Here is a 23,000-nt window from a genome sequence, read left to right on the forward strand (position 1 = left end):
GTTGGTCTCTAGGGGACTGAAGTCACATGTGTGGAACAGCAGGCAGCTTATATCGATTGCTGTGGAAGGCACTTTCAGGGAAAGGCTAGAAAGGACATGTGGACTAGGAGTTACACCGTGCCATTGCTAACTGCTTCCTGTAACCTTTGTCACCTTCCCATAAAGCCACTGCCATAGCCATTCGACTGACATGTAATGGAGTATAGAAAGTACAGACTCTAGCAATGACGCTGGTGACAACAGACTTGACTTAGACGACTGAGTTCTGAGGGAACGAAGTTGAAAATGTCAACAGAGGGCTTGCAGAGACGGCTGGCTCAGCAGTTAAGAGCATGTGCTGCCTTTGTGTATGACCCAAATTCTGTTCCCAGCACCCCGCTTACAGGCTCACCGCTACCTGTAATTTTACCTCCCAGGGATCTTTGCTGGCACCTGTACTACAAATATTTATACATAGACATGATTAAAAATAAAGAGCAATCTTTAAAAATTTGCCATCTAAGACTTGGAGAGCTTCAAACTCAATGACAAATTTGGATTTGATCCTCAAATTGTCAGCAGATTATTAAGAGTTTTAGACTTACAAGTGGTTGTATTAAAGTCTCACTTCCTAGGTTAAAGATTGACATGTAGTTTAATTCAGACTAGAACTATTCACGCTTTTGGAAAAGTCTCTTCTAGGTTTGTCTTCACACCACATCCACGGAAACAAAACTGTACCAGGATGCACTTTGGTGTAAAATGGTAACACAGAGAGACAGGCGTTAGTTCAGGGTCATCTCTTAACAATTCCAGATTATTAGTGCTGTGAACATTATCACTGAAACACATACAGCAAATATTACAAAACAGACTCCGATGTTTTTTTTTGTTATGCATCAGCAAAACACTTGCACAAGTCAGTTCGATTTAGATCCTACAGACAGGAGCACACACAAAAACAGATTTTGGGAAAAGTATGGAGAGAAAAGAACCTCCGTCTTTCCTTTTCTCGTTCAAACATAAAAGTAAATGTAATAATTTATGCTGTGCGGAAACATCATTAATATATTGTCTATCTTAAAAGTTACCTATTCTTCTCAGACCAGTGAGAATGCGGCCAGATCAGAGAAACCATCGCAGAGCTTGGGGAATCAACAGAAAGGAGTCCTTGATACTTTGTCTTTCCTAGAAGTAATATTGAGTGGGATTCTGAGTCTCCAGGAAATCTGATTAAACCATCTTCCATTTAGATCGGTCAGAGTCCTCAAACATTCTTTAAAAGAACATAAGAAAAAGAAAGGAGAGGAGGGAGGAAAAAAATGACTTTTTATTTCTTCACACTTGTCAAGCACCTGGTTGGCACTTATTTAATTATGTCTAATATGGACTCGTGATTTGCAGTAAAAGTCTCAATTTTTCTCTGAACAATATATTCACAAATAGAAATTTATTTACTACTGTTTTGTTACTGTTCTAGCTGAACACGGTTTAAAGATCTGCATTCATAGCAGGGACATCCCTGGGCATTGCCTAGAAAAACATCCAAGCCTTCCCATTGAGAGAGCTTGCTGCTTGGTCAAGTTCAGCAATAGCAAATAGTACAGATTCCTAATTTATCTTACTATAAATACAGATGTTTTATGTGTTTTTCAAAAGATGGAATGACAGGAATTTTGAGATTATAAAAGGCCAGAAGAAGAGAAGCTGCAGGCTTGTGTATCTGCTTGTAGCAAGTAGCCACAGATCTGTGAAATTTTAAACCTGGCATCAGAGCAACAGCTCTTCTTTTGTGTTAGGAAAATTAAAGTTCAGAGAGGTCTGGAATGCTTGCCTGAGACCCAAACCGGTGATTTAGGAATGAGTACGTCTACGGGGAGAGGAAAGTAGGCCCGAGGCAGCCGAGTACCCATTCGGCAGCCTTCTGACCTCCATTTTCTATGTACCTGTGTGTTGAGGTGAGGAAATGTTTAAACGGTATGAATTCACATGGAAGAATAAGATTGGCACTTCCTGGACAAGAGACAGGAAAGTGAAAAGTCTCAGCTTAGAGATCAGACAGATATTTACTAAAGAGATGGTTACTGGAAACGTGTAATTCCCTACAGACCAAACCTGTAGATATATGAATTTTAAAGCTTAACATTTTCTTGGAAAGGACACGGAAGTTAGAAACCAAGGAGAGCCTGGTCTTGGAAAAGGCAGGAGCGATGACACATTCTTGTAACTATGGAGCTGAGAGGAGCTGGCATGTCACCCAGAGGTTTCCAAGGTCTCCCTGAAAGCCAGGTGGGAACCACAAAAAGATCTTTCCATTGTGAAGTATCCAGATAATTTCCTACAGACAGGTGTGGGAAGAGAGACAGCGAGACAGAGACAGAACCACACAGAGAGACTGCGACAGAGACAGAGGGCGACAGAAAGACAGGAAGTGCGTTTAGGAAGCTATGATGGAAACCATGTCAATGAGGGCCTTGTCGGCTGGGTTCTCTGAAGAGCAGTGGGGTTAACGTAAGGCTGCTCTAAGACTAAGATGGAGCAATGGCACAGATAGGGTTAATACTGACTTTGCTTGGAAAATTAGGTTAAGGCCAGTGGTTCTCCCTGCTGAGCACTTGGACAGCGTAGTGGTTACCAGTACAGGAAAGGATGCGGAGGCGTAGACTCCTGCGGGCCTCTTCCTTTACTAGAGCCTGTGCTGAAACTCCATTTCAACATATAAAGAGCAGTGGTAAGACTTCTTACATCCTTGCTCTGTTTGGAGAACAGAGAAATCTCCTCCTAAAAGCCCCATGTCCTCGGGCAAGTTGATGCTTCATAGGGCGGTTCTGGCATCTTCGGGGTTTCCAGTAGCCCGTGAGGATGAATTGTGTTCGGATGTTGTAATCTAAGCCTGCTCAAGGAATCCCAGGTCCAACTGCATCAGAGCAGCACATGCGCAGGCCGGGGGAGAGCTCTGAGCAAACAGAGAGGCTGGAGGTTATCGTAGCAGTCGGTTTGGAGCCGGCACCCAAGGGAAATGTGGAAAGCCGAACGTTTCAGACCACTTCCAGCCCAGTTCTCCCTCGCTCGGGAAACCCTGCGGTTAGAGCTTGATCCCGGCACAGACCTGCTATTCACACCCCCTCACACGCACAAGGCTGTATTCACTTCCAGGAAATCGGTGCCTCTGTGGAATGGGCTAAGAATCTGGCCCTCAGTGAGTGAGCTGAGAGAATGAATTTGGAACTGGCAAGAACATGTAGGAGACTGCCACATTTCCTCAGGATCTTCATGCTTCAAGACCCCAGGTAGCTTGGAAATTCTGTGAGGGGAGCCAGAGAGTCCCAGCAAGCGTCCTCTGTAAGTCAGCTCCAATCTCCTTCCATTCCTCCGGCGTCCTGAGAGAACGGGACGGGACGAAGATAAATAAACTCATACACATTTAATCCCCGCTCTCCACAAAACGCAAGACCAGTGAATCCTTCAAGGTTTTATCTAGTTAAAATACGGCTGTTAAAAGCCGGAACTAGCACCACTACCTTGGATTAATATATGTGGCTTCTTCATTTTCGTAGATAACCTATTTTTAAGTTGATGTCAAAGACTGAGTTTGTTTCTTGAGACAGAGTCTTACCGTGTGAACCTGGCTGGCCTCAAACTTAGGGCAAATTCTCAGCCTTCGTGTTAGGGTTAAAGTGAGCACCCCCGCCTCTGTTTTAATGTTCTGCTTTAAAATTTTCGTCTTCATTGTCCATACCAATGTCAGGTAAATGAGCCTCAGGTTTCGGCAGGTAAAGTGCACATGTGTATCTAGGGCCCCTCTTACATGTGGGTACGGAGAGAGCTGACCCTGAGGTAATTCCCCTGGAAAAACAGAGAAGTTTCTTCTCTCAATATTATCGCTCCTGCAATTTTCAGTACCAGGGACATCGGGCCTTTAAAAAGGAAGAGATGTTACATTTTCTGACAGCTTTTCCCTTCCACAGAGCTAAACAATAAAAATAAACACGAAGCTGTCGGCGCGGCCAGTTTCCATAACGCCATTTGCATGTGATTTCCTCTGCTCCTCTAGATAATTGAATTTATTCAGGCAATTCATTTTTTAAATGTGTGGTCTCTGTGAATGGAAACATCTTAACTAAAGACAACCCTTTTATTTCCTCTTAATGAAATATATACATGTATGTGTACACGTCTGTGGGAACCAAGGGACTGGGGAGAAAATAATGGAAGAGCCAAAAAATGTACTGAAAAAAATATTAATTAAGGAGGTGAGGCCTGACTCTCGCAAGCCCGCATCTTGCCTTTGTCCCCCCCCCACACCCCACTCTCTGTCGGCGTTCAAGGTCCCTAGGTGCTCTATGGGAGCTTTCTCATTATCTCTCCCTGTTTGATGCTGCTAAGTGTAATAAAGGACGTTTGTGAGCGGCCTGTATGTGCGGATTGTCTCTGAGCTGCTGAGCGGAGCACTGATGGGCAGCTTCCAATCCGGAGACCCAGGCTTCATAAGTATAGAGCTCAGTGAAAGAGGACCGAACCGTGCTCCTCCGGCAGGTGCGACACTGTCCGAGCAAGCCCCCGTCCTCCTGGTGTAGGAAGGATGGGCAGCGTTTGTCTTCTTCTTGGGCTGGCGTTTTTATGGATTCTTGTGCACCACATGGGGGCCACTCTGGGATATGTCAGTAGTATCAGGGGGTCATCAAGAAGGTAAAGATTCAGGTAGAATTAGAAGGAAAAGATACTTGTCTAAATTTGACATCCATTTGTGTCCTGCCTTTCTACATACCATAGGATTTAGATATGGGTTTTAAAAAAGGTACTTACCAAGGATCCAATGTATTAGTGGGGATAAAAGACCCATGTATCAGCTGCCAGGAAGGATAAAGAACTCTCCGTTTGGGCTTCTGCATTTTTACTGTGTTGTCTTCTTATCCGTTTTAGTCTATTTTCTGGAGTACCTAGAGTTTATTTACTCGTGTTTTATTATAAAGCCTTCTTATCTTTCCATTTAATTTTTGGCTTTGCTTCATCTATATGTAGGCATTCTTTGTTATGTATACACGCTTCCTTGTAAATATAGCACACACATGTACACACACAGCACACTTTATAAAATCACAGACATTTCCTTCCTATGAACTTTTCAACATTCAGAGTCTAATTAGCACCGATAAACACCCAGAATTTGCATGGGAACTGTAGGTTCCACGAACAGAAGTTATCACTCACTTTTCACTCTATTCTCCGTCTTCCGTGAGGAGGGCTTGGCCATCAGTTCCCTGCTCTGGTCATATGGCCTAAAGGATTGTGACTGGAAAGTGGTCCATACCTCGTCACAGGCAGGAAGTGGCTCCTGCAACCTTATTTCCTGTCATTCTGGACTTACTGACACATTCTCATTTTCTTGTCACTACCTGTCGACTGGAGAGCATATGGGGTTCCCAATTTGCACCACCAGGGTCAGAAGTCAGGGCTACTTTTCCAGTTATAAGTCACGTTCACGAAATGTGCTTATGAAAATAACGTTAAGTCTGGTCACAGCACCGTCAGTGCATACGAAACTGGAGCTGAAGGAGGACTTCCAAGTCTTGTGTAGTCCAGGCTACACACTGAGTTCAAGGCTAACCTAGGCTATGCTTTTTATGGGACCCTGTCTCAAAGAACAACAGTGAAAAGCTGAATGCTGTGCCTGTCATATCAGCACTTCAGAGGTGGAGGAAGACCAGGAGGATTTAGAGTTCAAGACATCGGTTGATGTGTGGCAAATTTGAGACTGACCTGCACAAAACAAAACAGAGCAAGCAAGTGCTCTCAAAACAGACCACAATGTTTCAGATACGTGGGCTCCGCGTTGAGAGCCATGTTACCTCCCAAGCAAGAGCCAAGGTCATAATCCAGTCTTCCCTGTTTTCAATCATCAACCCGTCATCCCTCTCTCCGATTCTCTCTAGGATTTGCAAACTTAAACAATAAAGCCGTTCTGCCTGTTTCATGCTAAAAATAAAATATACTTGGACAGTCACAAGTACACTCACCGGTCTACTTTCCCACTGGACAATTAATTAGGAATCAAATGGCCTCACCCCTGGGCTCTGACATCCGACACCCTACAGGGACAACCTGTGGTAGCCCTGCCCACAGGTGTCAGTATGCCTTTTGTTCCACCTAGTATGCTCCCATTCCTGCCCCCACCCCAGAATTAAGTACTCTGGGCAGGATGGAAAGTGAATGAAGATGGAGAAGGGGTGTGCGCTGCACTGGGGTGTGAACAAAAATAATCCAACCATGTGGTTTGAAAGAACTCCATGCTGAGTGTAACCCCTCCCCTGGCCCAGACACTGACCGATCCCAGCTGATGGGTAAAGCTAACAGCTCTTTCCGACACCCAGTTTTGCAGTCTAGTGGAAAGCCTTTTTGGTCACATATAGGTAACAGCAGTAGTGTTTCATACAATAGGGAATGGTACCCCACTTCTGCCAATGCCATTCTCTTGTCTACTGATGCTCAGTCTTCCCAAGATAACTACTTCCATAGAATCTCTTCCAAGAGCCCTCCATCCCCTGCTAGGTCCAGGCTTAACTCCCCGCTTCTCTTCTATAAGACCTCATGAAATGGCCATTGTATGTAGGAAGACTGTTTCCCATTGGTCCTTCTCCTCCTTCCTTATCATGGACATCCACAGGGAGTTCTCACAGGTCGAGCTTCTGAAGCAGGCTGTGTTTCCTTCTACTTATTCCTTATGAGTGTAGACCAGAAGACCTTTCTATTGATTTCTCCTAAGACCAAAGGGCCCCGTGCATAAAAGTTTAATAAATTCATAATTAAATCAATTTGTATTTATTGAACACTAATAGCAAGATACATGGTGACTAATCGGAGATGTTCCCACTGGCACAGTATAAAAAGAATATTAAGTCAGTGATCTCAGAGTTGTGGACCTGGCACTGTGACAGAGAGCTATATCTCTTTAAATCCCAATGTCCTCTCTTCTCTGATCTTCCCTATCCCCCACCCCCCAGGTTGCTGCTGTACAAATCAGCACTTCACAGTTGTTATGGTTACGGATTGCTTTATGTATATTTTCATGCCTCTAAAATCATTAATTATGAGCAGAGAGAACACCAGCTTTCTTTACTTATACCTTTGGCACATGTCACAGGACTTGAGTCAGCTGAGGAAGGCAAGGTAGCCAGCCGAGGGACAGCCTCGGCTATAGAATGGGATCTCGGGTTTAATTTTCTACCTCTCTATTTTCATCCATCACTTTTAAAGTAATAACTTCTAGAAACCTTAATTTCCTCGCACGTTAAGTAGGAATCACGTATTCATCATGGGATTTCTCAGAGTTATAAAACATTATAGTCCACAGAATCCTTCACAACAGCCATCTTAACTCCAGAAGGGGGACTCATGTTTGCTGAAATAGTAGCAAATATGTAAGGGTTTAGTATGTTTGCTTAGGAAAATATTTTTATAACATTTTTTCTTTCTCCAAAACCAACAAGCTGGAGGCTCACAATACCTACATAAGAAGGGCCTGCTCACAGAAACCATGTAAAGACCGTTTTAGCCCTGGAAACCAAATGCTTCACCCAGAGAACTTGAGTTGGTGACAGTTCCTTCTATGGGGTGGCTCTGACATGCCCACTGAAATGGGGGACATTAAGCTTTATAGGACAAGTGCATGCTTTATACATATGAGCAATTGTGTGCGAGTGTAGGCATTGTCTCAGCATTGTATGTAAACAGTGAGCTCAGGGGCCTAGCACTCTAATCAAGACGTGCCTCAGCAGTTAAACACACTTACTCCTGTTGCAGCGGAACTGGGTTGTATTCCGAGCACCCACATGCCAGCTCACAAACTTCCACAGAACCAAAATTCTTCTTGTGTTTTCCATGACACTATACACATGTGGTGTATACAGATATACATTTAAGCCCATACTCATAACATAAAATATTTTTTAAAAGGAGCCTGAACAGTAACCCCTGGGTTCAGTCTGTTTAACCACGAGCTTAAACTGTTTTGATGTTGTAATAGTTTACTGCATGTGGGAAGGGCCCACAATATGTTTTATTTAACATTAAACACTGTTTCTAATTATAAACAAAGCTATCAAATGTCCAGCTGGTTGGCATTATTCACCAAGTGTCTTCTCTGCATGGAGTAAAAACAGTGAATGTCCCCCATTTTCATTATGTCCGAATGCCTACTTTACCAAAGCAGGCACCCAGAGCAAAGTGTGATGAATTCTTCGATTTCATTTCTCCCTTCAGACTTACAGATATGAACCGTTTGAAAGTTAGGTGTACTAAGAGCTGAGGTAAAACTGCTCTAGGCCCTCCTTACAGAAATGCAAAGTCTGCTGGGTATTCAGTAGTTTGTTGTTATAAATAACAACTTCCTTGAGAAGGTAAATGTTCAATGGAAGTACATGGCTATGTGGTCACATCCTTTGGCTGTAGAAACAGCATATGGTTAGACTCGGGGCCCTGGAGGGGAGGGTCTCAGAGGTCTTGGGTGTACCTAAGAGATGTTTGATCTTGAAACACAGATCTTCAGCAGGCAGATAACGAGCCTGTGAGAGCTCAGGGTGTTCTTAGTTTTCTTGGTTCTGTTAGTTAATTTATTCTAAATGCGAATTTTGCTTATTAAGAGTTTTGGAGCACACATGAAGACATACATGCCATGCCCAAATGTCACCTTCTCTGAGCCTCCAGCAAACGTGAGTGTGGGGAATTGTGTGTGTGTGTGGCGGGGGGGGGGAGTTGGAAGCCTCCTGCAGCGTCCGCATGGAAACCAGGATGTTTCCTCAACCGCCTTTCCCAGTTATGACCCCTCTTCTTAATCACCTGAATAGTCACTGTTTTATAAATGATATTTTATCACACATGGTTATTTATTTTGTACGGGGGGCATGAGAACTGTGTAGGTAGAGAACAACCTGTGGGCATCAGCTCCTTCTTTTCATGATGGGGGACCTGGGGGTTGAACTTGGGTCCTCAGGATTGGTGCTGAGGTCTTGAAGCAGCTGAGCTAATGATGAAGAAGGTTGATTTTTGTGCTGCAGGTTCAGTTGCAAGAATTTAGATATTTTGTATAGAGGATAGTGACATCATACATACCGTTGGTTTAATCTCCAAGTCAAAGACATTAATAAATTAAGGCAAATTTTTGTCACATTTCAAAATGCAGTGCTGGAAAAAAACAAATCATCCCAGGTTTTCTAGTCTCTTCTGTGACTGACATTTGTAGGCATGGGGCTGAGCAAAGGGCTCTGGGAAAAGCACTTGCTGTACACGTACAAAGACTTAAGTTTGGATCCCAGTACCTACATCAGTCAGTGTACATGTGAACATTCAGACAAATGTCAAAGCAACTGACATGTGTTTGTCCTTTGTGCCTTTGCCTCTCCCCGCCACCACCAGTTTGCCCATAGAACATTCTGCCTTTTTCTTAAGTCCTGTCACTTAATAACCCATTTCTTCCCCTACATAGTTACTTGTCTCCACCACTAACCCTATTGTGTTAACTCTCACATTACGTTCCAGTGGAAAGGTCTTGGAGTAGAGGGGCCACCTGCTTCCTTGAATCTTATGTTTGGGCTCCCCCTCTAGAGCTTATGAGTTCGGCATGCTGGGGGAGAGGCAGAAGCATAGCAGATATTCACAAGTATGCCTGCACTTTTAGTTCAAGGACATGCATGTGAGCAGAAGCTCATTTATGCAAATCACCATCATCAAGTTAGCTGTTGTTCATTACTGTTCATCATGGCCAGTGGGAGGCAATTTGAAAACAAAGGCAAAAGCATGTAGTGAGTGTGAGCCCAAGCAGACTTTTCAGCTCAGGGTCTGGGAAGAAATGCAGGTCAGGGGGAAACTGTGTAGTCTCCCTAGAAGGTCAGGGGGAAACAGTGTAGCCTTCCAAGCCTGGTGAACTGTTTTCAATGTCAGAAACACAATCAAATAGCATTGACCACTGTTTAGGTAACCCGAAATGCAAGAAGATGTTGACTGTGTGAAATGCAAGGAAGCCATTCTAAAAAAAAAAAAAAAAAGTCACCAAGTACCTGACAAGAGACAACCAGAGAGAGAAGGATTTCTGTGTGTCACAGATCAAGGGACTACACAGTCCAACATGGTAGTGGAACACGAGGCATCACAAGGCAGGAACCAGAGAGAGATCGATGTTGATGCATATCTCTCTTTCTCCTCTTTTATTCATTTTAAGTCTTCACCCACTAACAGTGCTTCACTTGTTCAGAGCGAGGCTTCCCTACTTAGTGAGATGCTCACAGACACACCCAGCGGTGTGTTTCTATGGTCATTCTAAATCCTCTCAAATTGACAACGAAGATTATCATGTACAGCGTTCCCCCACAGTTAGCACAGGAATTGTCATAGTTTTCGAAGTTTCCTGTAAGAGGATCACAAAGTCTGTCTGTGTCCTTCAGCATTTCTTCTATTTAGATAGATCAATGGAACGATATCTTACATACACAGATGATAAGATAGATGATAGAAGATAGACATGTGATAAATTGTTGAGAGGTAGATGATAGGAGATAGACAATTGATAGGTGGTAGGAGATAGATAACCAGATGGGTGACACTCTGTATGGCTCTGGTTGACCTAAACTCATCATGTAGACAGGAATGCCCTTTCAACTCATACATATCCAGTCACCAAGGCCACCAAAATGCATTAATAAGGCATTCACCACCATGCCCGGGCCATTTATTATTTTTTTTAGCAGTAGTTGATTAGTAACATCTTCTGTCTACATGATGACCTTCCTGAGACAACGCAGTAGGGCAGGGCTTTCCACCCAGCGATCTTGTTAATGGGAGTGTCGGGGACCTGAGACATAGGTTCATAGTTGGAATAATAGCAATGAAGACCCCACTCTCTAAGGTGGTAGGGAAATGGGTTTTGTGTTTCCAGGGGTGTGTGTATGTAGACATAGGGGTTGTGTTCAGGAGCACAACCTAAATGGTCTCCCAGGGGTCTATAACCCAAGAGTAAGCAAGCACAGTATAATGTTCCCGAAAGACACTGAAAATTTAACCAAGAAAGTACCATGAAGATTTAAATGACAGTCTCCACAGGGCTCATTGCTGTACGTGACAGGCTCAGTTTGACAGGGTAGATCATAAAGGGTAACAATCTATTGCGAGCTCCTGGGGTATGATGGGAGTGACCTCCCTCTAGACAGCATGTTGGGAACGAACACACATGGTAGGTGTTAAGATAGTTTCCCAAGTTTTGTTTATGTATTAGTTGGTGCATTTTATGGGAACGCCCATTGCCGGATTGACCTTGTAAGGAGAGCATCTCTTCTGTCTCTTCTGTGGAACTTTCTGTCATCACTTCCTGATACTGCTGCTGGCAACCACAGTTAGTGGACTGCTCTTGGTGAGACTCTAATCAAACATCATCGGGCAGGTTTTCCCTACTGCTCTATGTTTGAAGTTTCAGTTTGCTGAAAACAGAGGGCCAGGTAGTGTTGACATTTAATGACCACATACTATCCAGTATTTCTACTTTGAACAACCAGTTAGAGAAAAATTCACCTGAGTTTATATCACTATTTAAATGTCAAAGGTCATTTTTAATTTTATCAGATAGAAGGACAGGCAGGATTTACAAATAGGGACTTTAAACTAACTTGAAAGCATTTTTCTTTTACTTACGGAAGGTGAATATATTAGAAGGAAATTTTTATTTTCATAATTATTGGGAAGAAGACAGTCTATCTTGCTCACATATAATAGATATAAGCAATTATTCTATTTTTTAAGGAAAAATGTATGCAACTGTGTTAGATTTGACTGAAGCCATGTGAATTTTGTCATTTATGCCTGTTCTTATGATCGTAGTCATTTCCCCAGGTTAGAGCCCCTTGGTTTCTCTAGTAACTGGAAACCATAATTAGTCCTACTGTCGAGATTAAATTTAGGCCTATAAGACTCTTTTAAAATGGTTGACACAAGAGATCCAATTATTATTATGTAGTCTAATAAATGGAATATAAATATGGTTTGCTACCATGTATGAATTTAATTTCCATGTACAGAGCCAGACCTTAAGTAAGATGATACTTCTTGTAAGATCAGGAGCTAAGGAAGAGGATCTGGCTGAATTACAGTAGCTCAGTTCTTTTTTCAAATAAAACAATTCTTCCTTGTTACCCAAATTAACATTTAAATATTAAGAACTAGTATTTTCTTCCAAGTATTTAGAGTGAAATTCTGTCTTTAGGAAGAGCCAAACAGAAGTTATTCTCACAGAGGTATTTCAACGGAATGGAGTTTTGTTGAACACGCCATCTCTTATACTCTTGCTTGCAAAGGTGACATCTGGAGATGGTGCAGAGAACTGTGCTCGAGGAGAGCACGGGAGAGACCTCCGAACGCAGTGTAGAGTCAGTCACTCCGATGTTCCAGGCACCGCACAATTCCATGCATTTACCTGCACAAGCTTGGAGCCTGCCCTCAGATTTTAGGAGTGAACTAGATGTATCTGGCTATTCTGGCTCTTTTGTGCTTCTGAAAGTCGAGTATCTAGATTTGATCTGCTTTTTGAGGGAAGAGAAACACGTAGCCATGTCTCAGGTATGGTGAAAATAATCTCAGGGAGAAACTGGAAGCAGGAAGGCTCCCTTGACTGGGGTCTGAGCCAGTCCTCATGCAAATGAACAATGGAGTCCCAGCCAGCAACAGCTGTTAGCTACCCATTAAAGAGATTAGTGGTGTCAGGGGCTAAAATGTCACCTGACAGGTGAACCAGCAATAAGACACAGTCCTGTGTAAAGGAGCAATAATGGTTAATGAATTTTCTTTAAGTTTGCCCTGTTAAGGCAACTGAATTTAGAATCCCGGGGATACAAGTTAAGCCTTTAAAAAGTATTTCCTTCTTGTACATAAGGTGCGTGAATGGGAGGTATGTAAACTGAGGGCCTTCCTGTGGGAGTAACTTCTGATCCTCCATACCCGATTGCATGCAGATGTGGGGGCCCTCCTCTCTCTGGATGATCTGTCATAAAAAGGTGTGTGGTCTTCAGTCAGCTGCGTGATCTTGATTCTAGAGAACTGCAGGTTAAATAAGGTACAGGCACAAGTACCCGTGTGGAGCCTCAGTTGAGAAGTTGTTTCCTTTCATCCAGGGAGGAGCATGAGATAAAAATTCTTTGATGTGCAATGAATACAGATGTTTCTTGCTACTTTCTGGGTTGTAGATGATGTGTACCATGGGCTGTTCGCAAAGAAACACTCTTCAGAGTTTCTGGAGGAAAGTTTGCAGTCCTCCGACCAAGAGAAGCCTGTGTGTTCTGTTCCTCAGGGTATTTATGTTTATGTATAGTTTTAAATAAATAACATCCAAAGTTGGCACAAAATTTCTCTCCGAAGGCTTGTAATCGCTGCACCACGCAGGCTGTATCTGAAGCCCAGTAACATTAGAATCTAAGTTGTGTGCATAGAACACTCGGAAGACATAGGGGGGCATATTCCACAGTGATGGTGAGAGTGGGAGTCACTTGGGATTAAATTTATTTGGGACCTAGAAGTTGTAATTTAGAATGTTTTCTTAGAGCACATTTCTTCCTCTTCCTTTTCCTTCTCCTCTTCTTTCTCTCCTTTCTCTTCCTCCTCTTCCTCCTCTTCCTTGCTCTTCATTTTCTTCTCTCGCTTTCTCCTCATACTTCAGCCCAAACAAAAAACTGATATTTCTCCTTCAGTTAATATCCCCACACCCGCTAAACATCTGTTCATTTAAAATCATATCAAGATATAATGATTAGGTTGATAATGATTTTCAAGGATCAAGATGAAGAGATTCTAGGCGAGTAATTTAGTATACGTCAATCTACCCAGTACATCAAGCTATATTGTTAATTTTTAACAGTTACCAATGTCATTTGTCATGTTTTTGGAGCCTAATATCGTTTCGAACACAGATGATGAAGGTATCCATAGGCCTGGTGTGCAGTCTTACAAACTCCATTTGCTCACTCGTAGCTGGGTTTTAATGAGGACCTTCTGCGTCATCCAAGTGAGAAGTGTAGTCAGAAAGAGACTCCCAGAGCTCCAGTGATAAAGCTTTGCTCTCAGTGGTGCTCTGCTTTGTGGGACTTAAAGGACTGTGGATATAACTGATAACCCCAGGCAGACCTTTAAGTAAGAAAATTGTTTATCATACCGGATTCATGCGTCTTTAGAATTCCTGAAATAGCTTCCATACCCAATAGACCCTGCATGTTATAAATGTCACAAGTTTCTGGTTGAAATCTGGGAGAGGAAAGATAAGAGAATTCAGTTTTGGAATGAAAAATAGAGTCAGTCAGGGCCAGAGAGTTGTAGAGGAGCTCAATTCAGGGGACTGGTTAATAGAGCTCTTCCTTCTACAGTAACAAACTGGGATGGGGGAGACCAGAAACCAGACCTCAAGTGGTAACTCAGGCAGGAAAGCCTTCCACAGAAGCAGAAGCAGTTTCACCTCGTTCCTGCCTCATGTCCAGGTCTCCTGTGTGGTGTGGCTTTTCTAAAGCCGGAGAGACATTGGGGCATCAAGGGGGATCTTCTTTTAATCAGGAGCGCCATGGAGAGGCCACAGCTACTGTAAGACAAGGAATATGTGTGTATGATTTGTTTAAACATTCTAATGTCAAGGCAGCCAAATGCAGGTGACAGTTCCACCTTACAGTCTTACAAACATGCAAGACCTTCAAGCAACAGCCAAGACAGCAGGGCCACACTGTGCTGCTCTTTAAACTCTACGTTTAAAGACGTGCTGCCTCACGCTACGGCACGGGGCCTCCTATTTTGCTTTTGCCTGTGGAGCAATCGGTGACTCACTCTTGAGCTGTCTTGAAAAGTGAAGCCAAGTATTTTCTTTTTCAAGATTTCTTTGCTCCCTGCTCTTACAGAGTAACATGTCACATTCCCGAATGTCTGCAGAGTAAGCTACAGAGCTCCTTCCCCACAAAGAGAGCTTGCTGGATTTTAAACCGTCTTTGCTTTCTCTTCCAGGAAGTCGATGGCAATAAAGTTATGTCTTCGTTAGCTCCTTACAACTCATCTACCTCACCTCAGAAGGCGGAAGAAGGTGGGCGACAGAGTGGAGAGTCGGTGTCGAGTGCAGCCCTGGGGACTCCTGAGCGTCGCAAGGGCAGTTTGGCAGATGTGGTCGACACCTTGAAACAGAGGAAGATGGAAGAGCTGATCAAGAATGAGCCGGAAGGTAAAGGCTGGGAAGAAGGACGGGTCATGTCCTTCTTGGGTTAAGTAGTTTGATTTGGCTTCCTCTTCTGATGTTTGGTGTAGATTCTTAAATTCAGCTCTCCTTCACTCCATATTTCTCTTTCTTTCTTTCTTTCTTTCTTTCTTTCTTTCTTTCTTTCTTTCTTTCTTTCTTTCTTCCTTCCTTCCTTCCTTCCTTCCTTCCTTCCTTCCTTCCTTTCTTTCTTTCTTTCTTCTCTCTTTCTCTCTCTCTTTCTTTCTTCTTTCTTTCTATCCTTCCTTCCTTCCATCTTTATTGCATTTCCCTTTTTTTCTATCTCACAGATCCTAAGATGTTTTAAAATCATTAATTAACATTGCATTGTGAGCCTTATTTTTATACATGAGTAAGCTATACTTGACTGAAACTTACAGACTCAAGAATAGAATGTCGCCGCATTGCACAGAAGACCCACCTACTTGTCAGGGATCTGCGGCCTGTACTGTACCTCTCAGGAAAATTTCTCCCCTTAAGGACCATTTTAGAATTGTGTTACATTTTGTAACCTTTGTAGATCAATGTGTTCATATCCTATCGTTGATCATAGGGTCATTCCCTGCACACTCCGTAAAAATGTCATGTAGTTACTTAGCTGTGGCCCTATGAAGCCACCATTTTTTAACTCTTAGCATCCCTTCCAAGGTTACATCCAAATGTTACCTAGTCCAGTTTAACCCTGGCTGAGTCTGGGGTGCTGAAGCCACCCAGCACACAAGAGCAAGCCCCCCTCTTCCTCAGCGGCGGGTTCCAAGTGAGCAAACCAACCAAGTGTCGAGGAGACACACTTGATTACTAGTCTGTCTGACTTACAGTGTGTGATAGCCAATAGGTTTTCAACTCCCTAGCAGCAGTAAGGCTGAGCGTATGGGAAGATGTTGCTTGACTTTATAAAGAACTGCCAAACTGTCCGAAAGGTGTTCATAAAATTTTCCTTCCTGCCATCACTGAAGGGAGATTCCTGCTCTTCCACATCCCCCTCAGCCTTTGCCTGTGTTGTATTTGGGGATTTTGTGTATTGTGATCTCATCACTGGTTTACCTTGAATTCCCCGATGGCCCTGCATGTCCTGGTCTCCTCCAGTATTTATTTTACATCTCTGTGTCTGTGGGAGAAGCTGCATTGTACTGTATTGTATCTTTTTGATACAGATGAATTTGGAGAGATCTTAATATATTTTTGGATACCAGTTTTAGAACAGAAATGTACTGGACAAACAATCTCCCGGTCTGTGGTTGTTATTTTTGTTCTCAGGATTTTCTTTTTCAGAAAACGATTAATTCTAATGGCTTTTCAGTTGTCACTATGCTAGTGGTTTTTACTTCTGATTTGTCCGAGTAGTCGTGGAGAGTCTGAGATATTTTTCTTGCATTATCTCCGATGCCTTTGTAAATTTGCATTGTATATTTTAGATCTGGGAACCCTTTGAGTTACTCTTGTAAAGGTTCTGAGTCTGGGTCCTTGACGTTTGTGTTGCCACGGCGTGTCCAGGTATTCCAGCCTCGTTTTCTGGACGATTGCTCTTTCCTGCTGAATCTTTTCCTCCTTTGCAGAGGTGACTGGCCGAGTTAGTGTTCATTTATTTGTGCCCTCTGAGCTCTGTTCTATCAAATCATTACATGAAGACAGATATCGTTGCTGTCTTCATGAGTATAGCTTTACTTGACAAGAAACCTTGTTTTAGATTGTATCGTTCATTCTTCCGGCATTCTTTAGGATTTTATGGGTCAGTCTGAGTCTAGTGACATTCTCCACAAACTTTCAAGTCCGTTTGTATGTATCCACAGACCATGGTCGATGTGACTGTGAAAGTGTTACGTCTGTAGAACACATTATAAAGAAGCCGTGACTGTCTTGTCCTCAAACAAACACAAACCTTTCTCAGCTATTAAAATCTTGCCTCTTACACAGTTTCTACATACATGACTTAGATGTATTTCACTACATTTATGCTTGTCCGTTGCCATTTTATGTAAAATGAAAAGACAAGCAAGAATTATGTGATTATTAATTTCAAATTCTACCTGCTGGCTGTTAATATGTAGAAATTCCATGTACTGTCCTGGGAACCCATGGCTTCAGATTGGGTTGTAACAGTTTAATTCTGTGAGGTTATCTACAGGGACAAACATTTCATCCACAAACTGACAGTTTGATTTATTCCATCCCTCAACTCAGGTTTTATTATTTTCTTTCTTATATGTCAAGACTTCTCTTGGGATATTGATGAAGAGTAGGAAGACAGGACATGATACCGCTGCTATGTTCTTTATTGTAAGAACCAGGCTTCATATATATATATATATATATATATATATATATATATATATATATATATATATATAAATACTTCACATGCCGCTTTAAGACACGGTCTCATACTGTAGCCTATGCTGGCCTAGGACTCACTATGCAGCCTAGGCTGGCCTAAGATTCTTCATGATTCTCCTGCCTCTGTACTCTGATTGCTGGAATTACAGGCAAGAGGCTCTACACCTCTTTCAAGAATGAATATCTAGTGACCAAAACAATTTACAGATTTATAAAGAGGTAATTTATATCTGAGTAAAGCCGTGTTCTTATTCAGAAAGAAAAAAAAAAATCAAAGAGAAAAGCATGTGGAATTTTATCTTAGGAGATTTTAGGTTTCAAAGTTACTGGAAGCTCTGATCAAAACATCTTGGACATGCCTGAGACTGGTCACTCAAACCCACCTTCCCATCCATGTAGAGGGGACCATGGTGGTGGGTAGGGCACACACATTTGAGCTGAGGCTCTCTCATTACCATTCAAAAGACAAATGTGTCAGTAAACAGTGTGAAGGGGAAAAATATAAAATGTGTGGGTAGGAAAACTATCGACAAGCCCTTGTTGCAGCTCACGGAATGAGAAGCCATGGGAAGGCACAGGGGCAGAGGAGGAACAGAGGTAAGTGCTGAGTGCCCAGACAAATACCACAGAACGGATCCTTTTCCCTCCTCTGGACCTTTGTCCATTGTTTCTCAAAGGGCATTAAAATGAGCAGCAGGTTGTGTGAAAATTTCATTAAGCCCAGTGAAACCATTGGTGGCTCCACATCTTGGCTTCCTCTTGTGCGGTGGGGGTAGGGGGAGAATTCTCACTAGGAAGAAGACATTATTTCCAGTCTCATCCTGCCAACAGCAAGCCAAACAGGACAGGGAAGCCAGGAGAGGAGGATAGGCCATTGGAGGGAGGCCCAAAAAGCCAGAGTGTCTGTTGGGGACTGGAGGTGTGTACACTCAGAAGAAGTACCACCTCTAAGTCACTCTAGCTAGACCGCGCTTCTGAGTGACGAATCAAGGAATTTTTAACACATTTTAGGAGAAAAACATAACACTTTCCTGCTCGTGTTTTGAGTGCTTCGGAATTTGTGGCTGTCATTAAAAAGCATCTGCTTCTGCAGATTCTTAAAGTCCATTCCTTTCTAATTAATTAATTGATTGATTATTTTTTGCATGCATGGGCACACACAAGTCTGAGTGTGTATGGTGATTAGAAGACAGTGTGCCAGTGTCAATTCTTTTAACAATGCAGGTTCCTAGGATTATGCTTTGGTCATCAGGTTTTTGAACCAGGTGCATCCTTACTGTGACGTGTGCTTCTAATTCATAAGAACCCGCATATATCACATCAGCCTTTCTAACATGGCTGCGGTAGGTTTGGTAGTAAGTTTTCAGATTAGCCAGCTCTTCTTAGGCAAGGTCACTGAAGATAGATACAACATCCCATGACCTCAGTAACTAGATTTCTTTTCTCTCCATCTTCAAATGAGAAATATGATTAAAAAACATCCCAGGGTCATTGTCAAAGCTGGTGTTGCCACGGGTGTAGAATCTACATCCTCACGTACAGCTCGCTGAGTTTGCATGTAGAGTGTATTAACTCCTATACCGTGCCTCACATGGCTCTGTGTCCCTCTGAAATATCAAAAGAGGGAGTGATAATTGCTAGTTTCTGCTTAATGTTACTCCTTAAGTGATCAGCTTTCCAGAGAGTGTTTAAGGCCATACTTACTCATTGTAGACTGTCTAAATGTCATTAAAGATAAAAGGAGAAAAATGAGAAAACCTTGATATTTTAATATAAATCATTGTCGAAAAATGTCTGGAAGCAAAATAGTTGGAGTATTAGAGCTTCAGTTGTTGGTTAGGTCTCTCTGTCAAAGAGTTTGCCTGGGTCTCCCGGGAAGCAGGAGTTAGAGCCACCTTTACCCTCATTCCAATGTGACACTGCATTAGGGACCATATATTTAACTCTACTCCAATACTATAATCACTAGAGTTCAGATACTCATACTAAATATTCAAAATGTTTTGTGAAAACTATGCTTAATCTCCTTCATTACAACGGCCATGCTGCTGACCAGGGTAATAGAGAGGGGAAATCTTCAAAAACCACATGACCTCCTACTGGTCCTAGGCAAGTTCTTTAGCTAATCCTTACAGAGCTAGTCAGGTTGGATGGCAGGTGGTTTGATTGGGAAAGGCAGGTTAAGCCTAACCAACTGAGTTCCATCTCTGGGACCCAAATGGTAGAGAGAATTATTACCCGCAGATTACCCTTTAACACACACACACATACACACACATCAGGGTCTCACTGTGCACACACACACACACACACACACATACACACACACACAGACACACACATACACACACATCAGGGTCTCACTGTGCACACACACACACACATACACACACACACACTCACACACACACACCAGGGTCTCACTGTGCCCTCTCATACACACTAAATCAATAAATATAAAACAACATTTCAAACACCAAAGTTAACAATACTCTTACTTAAAAAATAAACTTGGTAAAATGACCCTGCTCTCATTGTATGAAGGACCCTAAGTTACAACAGAGGACAAGCTTTCCCACACCTCTTGACAACGAACAGAACATGTCACCCCATGTCACCCTTGCATTTCCTGATGCAACTTTCCTCTAACCCCCCACTTACACATCTGTCTAATGAGCATGCATTTCTCTCAGCCCTTTGTGCTTAATACTTCTTTACTTAAACAGTTTGCATGTGTGCCTGTGTGTTCTTGTAAGCATGCAACGCATTTGCCACCGTACACACATAGAGGCAGAGGCTACGTTAGGAGCCCTTACCATCTTCCTTGTTGAGCCTGGGTTTCTTCCTGTCTCTCTCCCGTACACTGGGCTAACTTAGCTGGTTTCTAAGCTTTGGGGATTGTCCCCGTGCACCTCACTGGACCAGGGGTTGCAGACTTGGCCTTACCTGGTTCCTGGGATCCAAAGTCAGCCGCTCACCATTACCCAGCAAGTGCTTTATCCACTGTGCTGCATCCCTGGCCCACTGCTGTGTCCATCTCAGTCTTAAGTACCTCATAGATTTTCCTTCATTTGTTTTTATAATTAAGTTTACAAAGTAATGGGTCATTCTGACAATTTCATACATGAATGCCATTATACTTTGTCCTTTTAAAAATTCTAATTACCTCAATTTATTTACTTATTTGTTTGTTTGTTTATTATAGTGTGTGTGTGTGTGTGTGTGTGTGTGTCCTCTAGTTTCTGAACCATTCAGGGGATACTTTGCAAACACTTAGTGATATTGTGTGATATGATTTTTATCAATTTTCACTCTTGAATCTGTCAGCTCTCTTTATGAATGAGAGTTTACCTAAAACTGCGTGTCGAAGCTGTAGTTTCACGGGGGAGTGTGGTACTTACTTGGCCTCATTTATTACCATGAGGGTGCTAATGCACTGTCTGCCCTCCTGTCTTCAGTGGCTGAGGAGGAGAGATGCGGTAAAGGCGAGCACAGGACTCTGTAGGTCTTAGTCTGCCTGGAAAAGCACCAGTGGTCAACGCTGTCAACTCGGCTCATTAAGGAATCTCAGTCCTTAGGTACATTGGCAACATGGTCTACAGTGTTTCTTTCCCAGCATCCCTCAGGGGAGGAAGTCTGGACATCTAGTATCAATAATACCGACAGCAACTGAGAAGCTAACAAACCCATAAACAGACCACGGCTTTGGTATTATTTTTTTTATATGTTCACCCAAATAAATTTGTGGTCAGCCTGTGTCTTTTGTCAAGAATGACTGTACAACAACAGTTTCTCCAAATTAATAATGGGGGAAGTAATAGATTGTGACTGTATAAAAGTAGGTAGGAGGGGACACTGTAATGTCCCATCTCTGTGTTCCTTGTATTCCACTGTAAGGGGAATATATACTAAAAAAAAAAAAATTAAACTAAAAAAAAAAATCAGAACCAAAGGTTCACAGCTGTCCCAATCTTTACCATTATATTATATTTATTTATCCTTATTTTGTAAGTTTCTCTTCCCATCTTTTGTTGTGTGCATGCCCGAGTGTGTGCGCATGTGTGTGCACATGCTTGTGCACACACATGTGGGCACACTATGCATTTCTCTCTCAGGTTGCCATATGCCTACATTTATTTACTGTCTGCACCTCTTCATGGTCTTCCTCCTTGACTGAGAAGTGTCTTGCCTCAGGGAGTGTGCTCATTGTGTGCATGGAGACACCAGTTGTGACATTTTGTTTTTGTTTGTGACACTGATGCACACAATCGAGAGATGTCTCCCAAATTCTCCTGAGTATATAAGGCCCAAGGAACATGGAACTTTTCTCACAGTCCTATGTGTTACTTCATGGAAAGCAGCCCCTTGTGCTTCTGCATAAAATTTACAGACAATCCCCCTCTTGTGAGAACTGCTGAATTCACTTAGCTTGGAAAAGTCTAGTTCATGACAGTCCTCACCACAACTCTGGCCTCTGCCCCAATAATCACCCTCAGACCACCCGAGTGTAGACAGGCAAGTTTGCATTCCCTCTGTCTCCACGAGCCATAGGCCTGTGTTTGAGACAGGAACAAAATTCACCACTAGCAGGACTGGCTTGGACATCTTTTTTTTCTCTCTCTCTGTTTGTTGCTGTTGGGAGTTTGTATTTGAACGAACATGGATATACAGAGAGTTCTCAAACTGGCCTCCAAAACTTGAGAATGTGTATGGATTTTACTGTGTGATACATCTTTTACATATCTCTGTACCTGCCATGATCCAAATCCACTGTACCTGATTGGCACCTTCCACGAAGCTTGTGGAATTTTCCAGAAAAAAAAAAAAAAGCCACGTGTCAGTCGGTGTCCCTTCGAATTTGCAATGCAAACATATTGGTGCGTGTAGCTATACATCATCAAGTGGATACAAATTCCTCTTCCTCTAGGTTACTGTTCAGCTTAGAGTTGCTGACGTGGGCATTCCGTGCCGCTCGGTTCTCTCAGTGGAGCTCCCCAGCATCAAACACTCATTCTGAAGAGGAAGACCCGAGTGTGTGGTATTTGGTTCTGTGACCATGGCCACAGGCACTGCATATGCAGCGATTGTGTAGAGAAATAACAGTGCCTCTTCTTAGCGCTCATATGTCCCCTGTGGAGTGTCCCTTCACAGATGAAATGCAGTCCCATTGTTTTACTGGAGGAGTTGAGACAGACACAGAATCAGTCTTACTCCAGTGGCTTCCTCGTTGGAGTTATCATGGGGAAACAATGGTTTGTAATCACAAATCAGAGATTTCCACAGCATCATCCCTCCTGTTCTCTCAGAAACTCACTCTCATTTTTAACACTGTATTTGATGATGCAGGAAACACACACACACACACACACACACACACACACACACACACACACACACAGTTCATCGGGAAAGCCTAAAGATACTTTAATTG

The 23,000-nt window shown here is 42.7% G+C and overlaps 1 protein-coding gene across 6 annotated transcripts in view; it reads left to right on the forward strand.

The window, feature by feature from the left end:
* The window catches only part of SOX5 (SRY-box transcription factor 5), a gene marked incomplete at both ends in the record, with an annotated part of 351,905 nt that overhangs the window by 70,886 nt on the left and 258,019 nt on the right, over positions 1–23,000 (forward strand). For all 6 annotated transcript variants that reach the window (XM_080914286.1, XM_080914283.1, XM_080914281.1 and 3 more), the window contains one exon: positions 14,992–15,202. In XM_080914286.1, the coding sequence (XP_080770412.1) occupies positions 14,992–15,202 (211 nt within the window). The remainder of the gene's footprint in view (positions 1–14,991; positions 15,203–23,000) is intronic.

The sequence above is a fragment of the Micromys minutus genome, assembly GCF_963924665.1.
Source record: "Micromys minutus genome assembly, chromosome: 3".
NCBI lineage: Eukaryota > Metazoa > Chordata > Mammalia > Rodentia > Muridae > Micromys > Micromys minutus.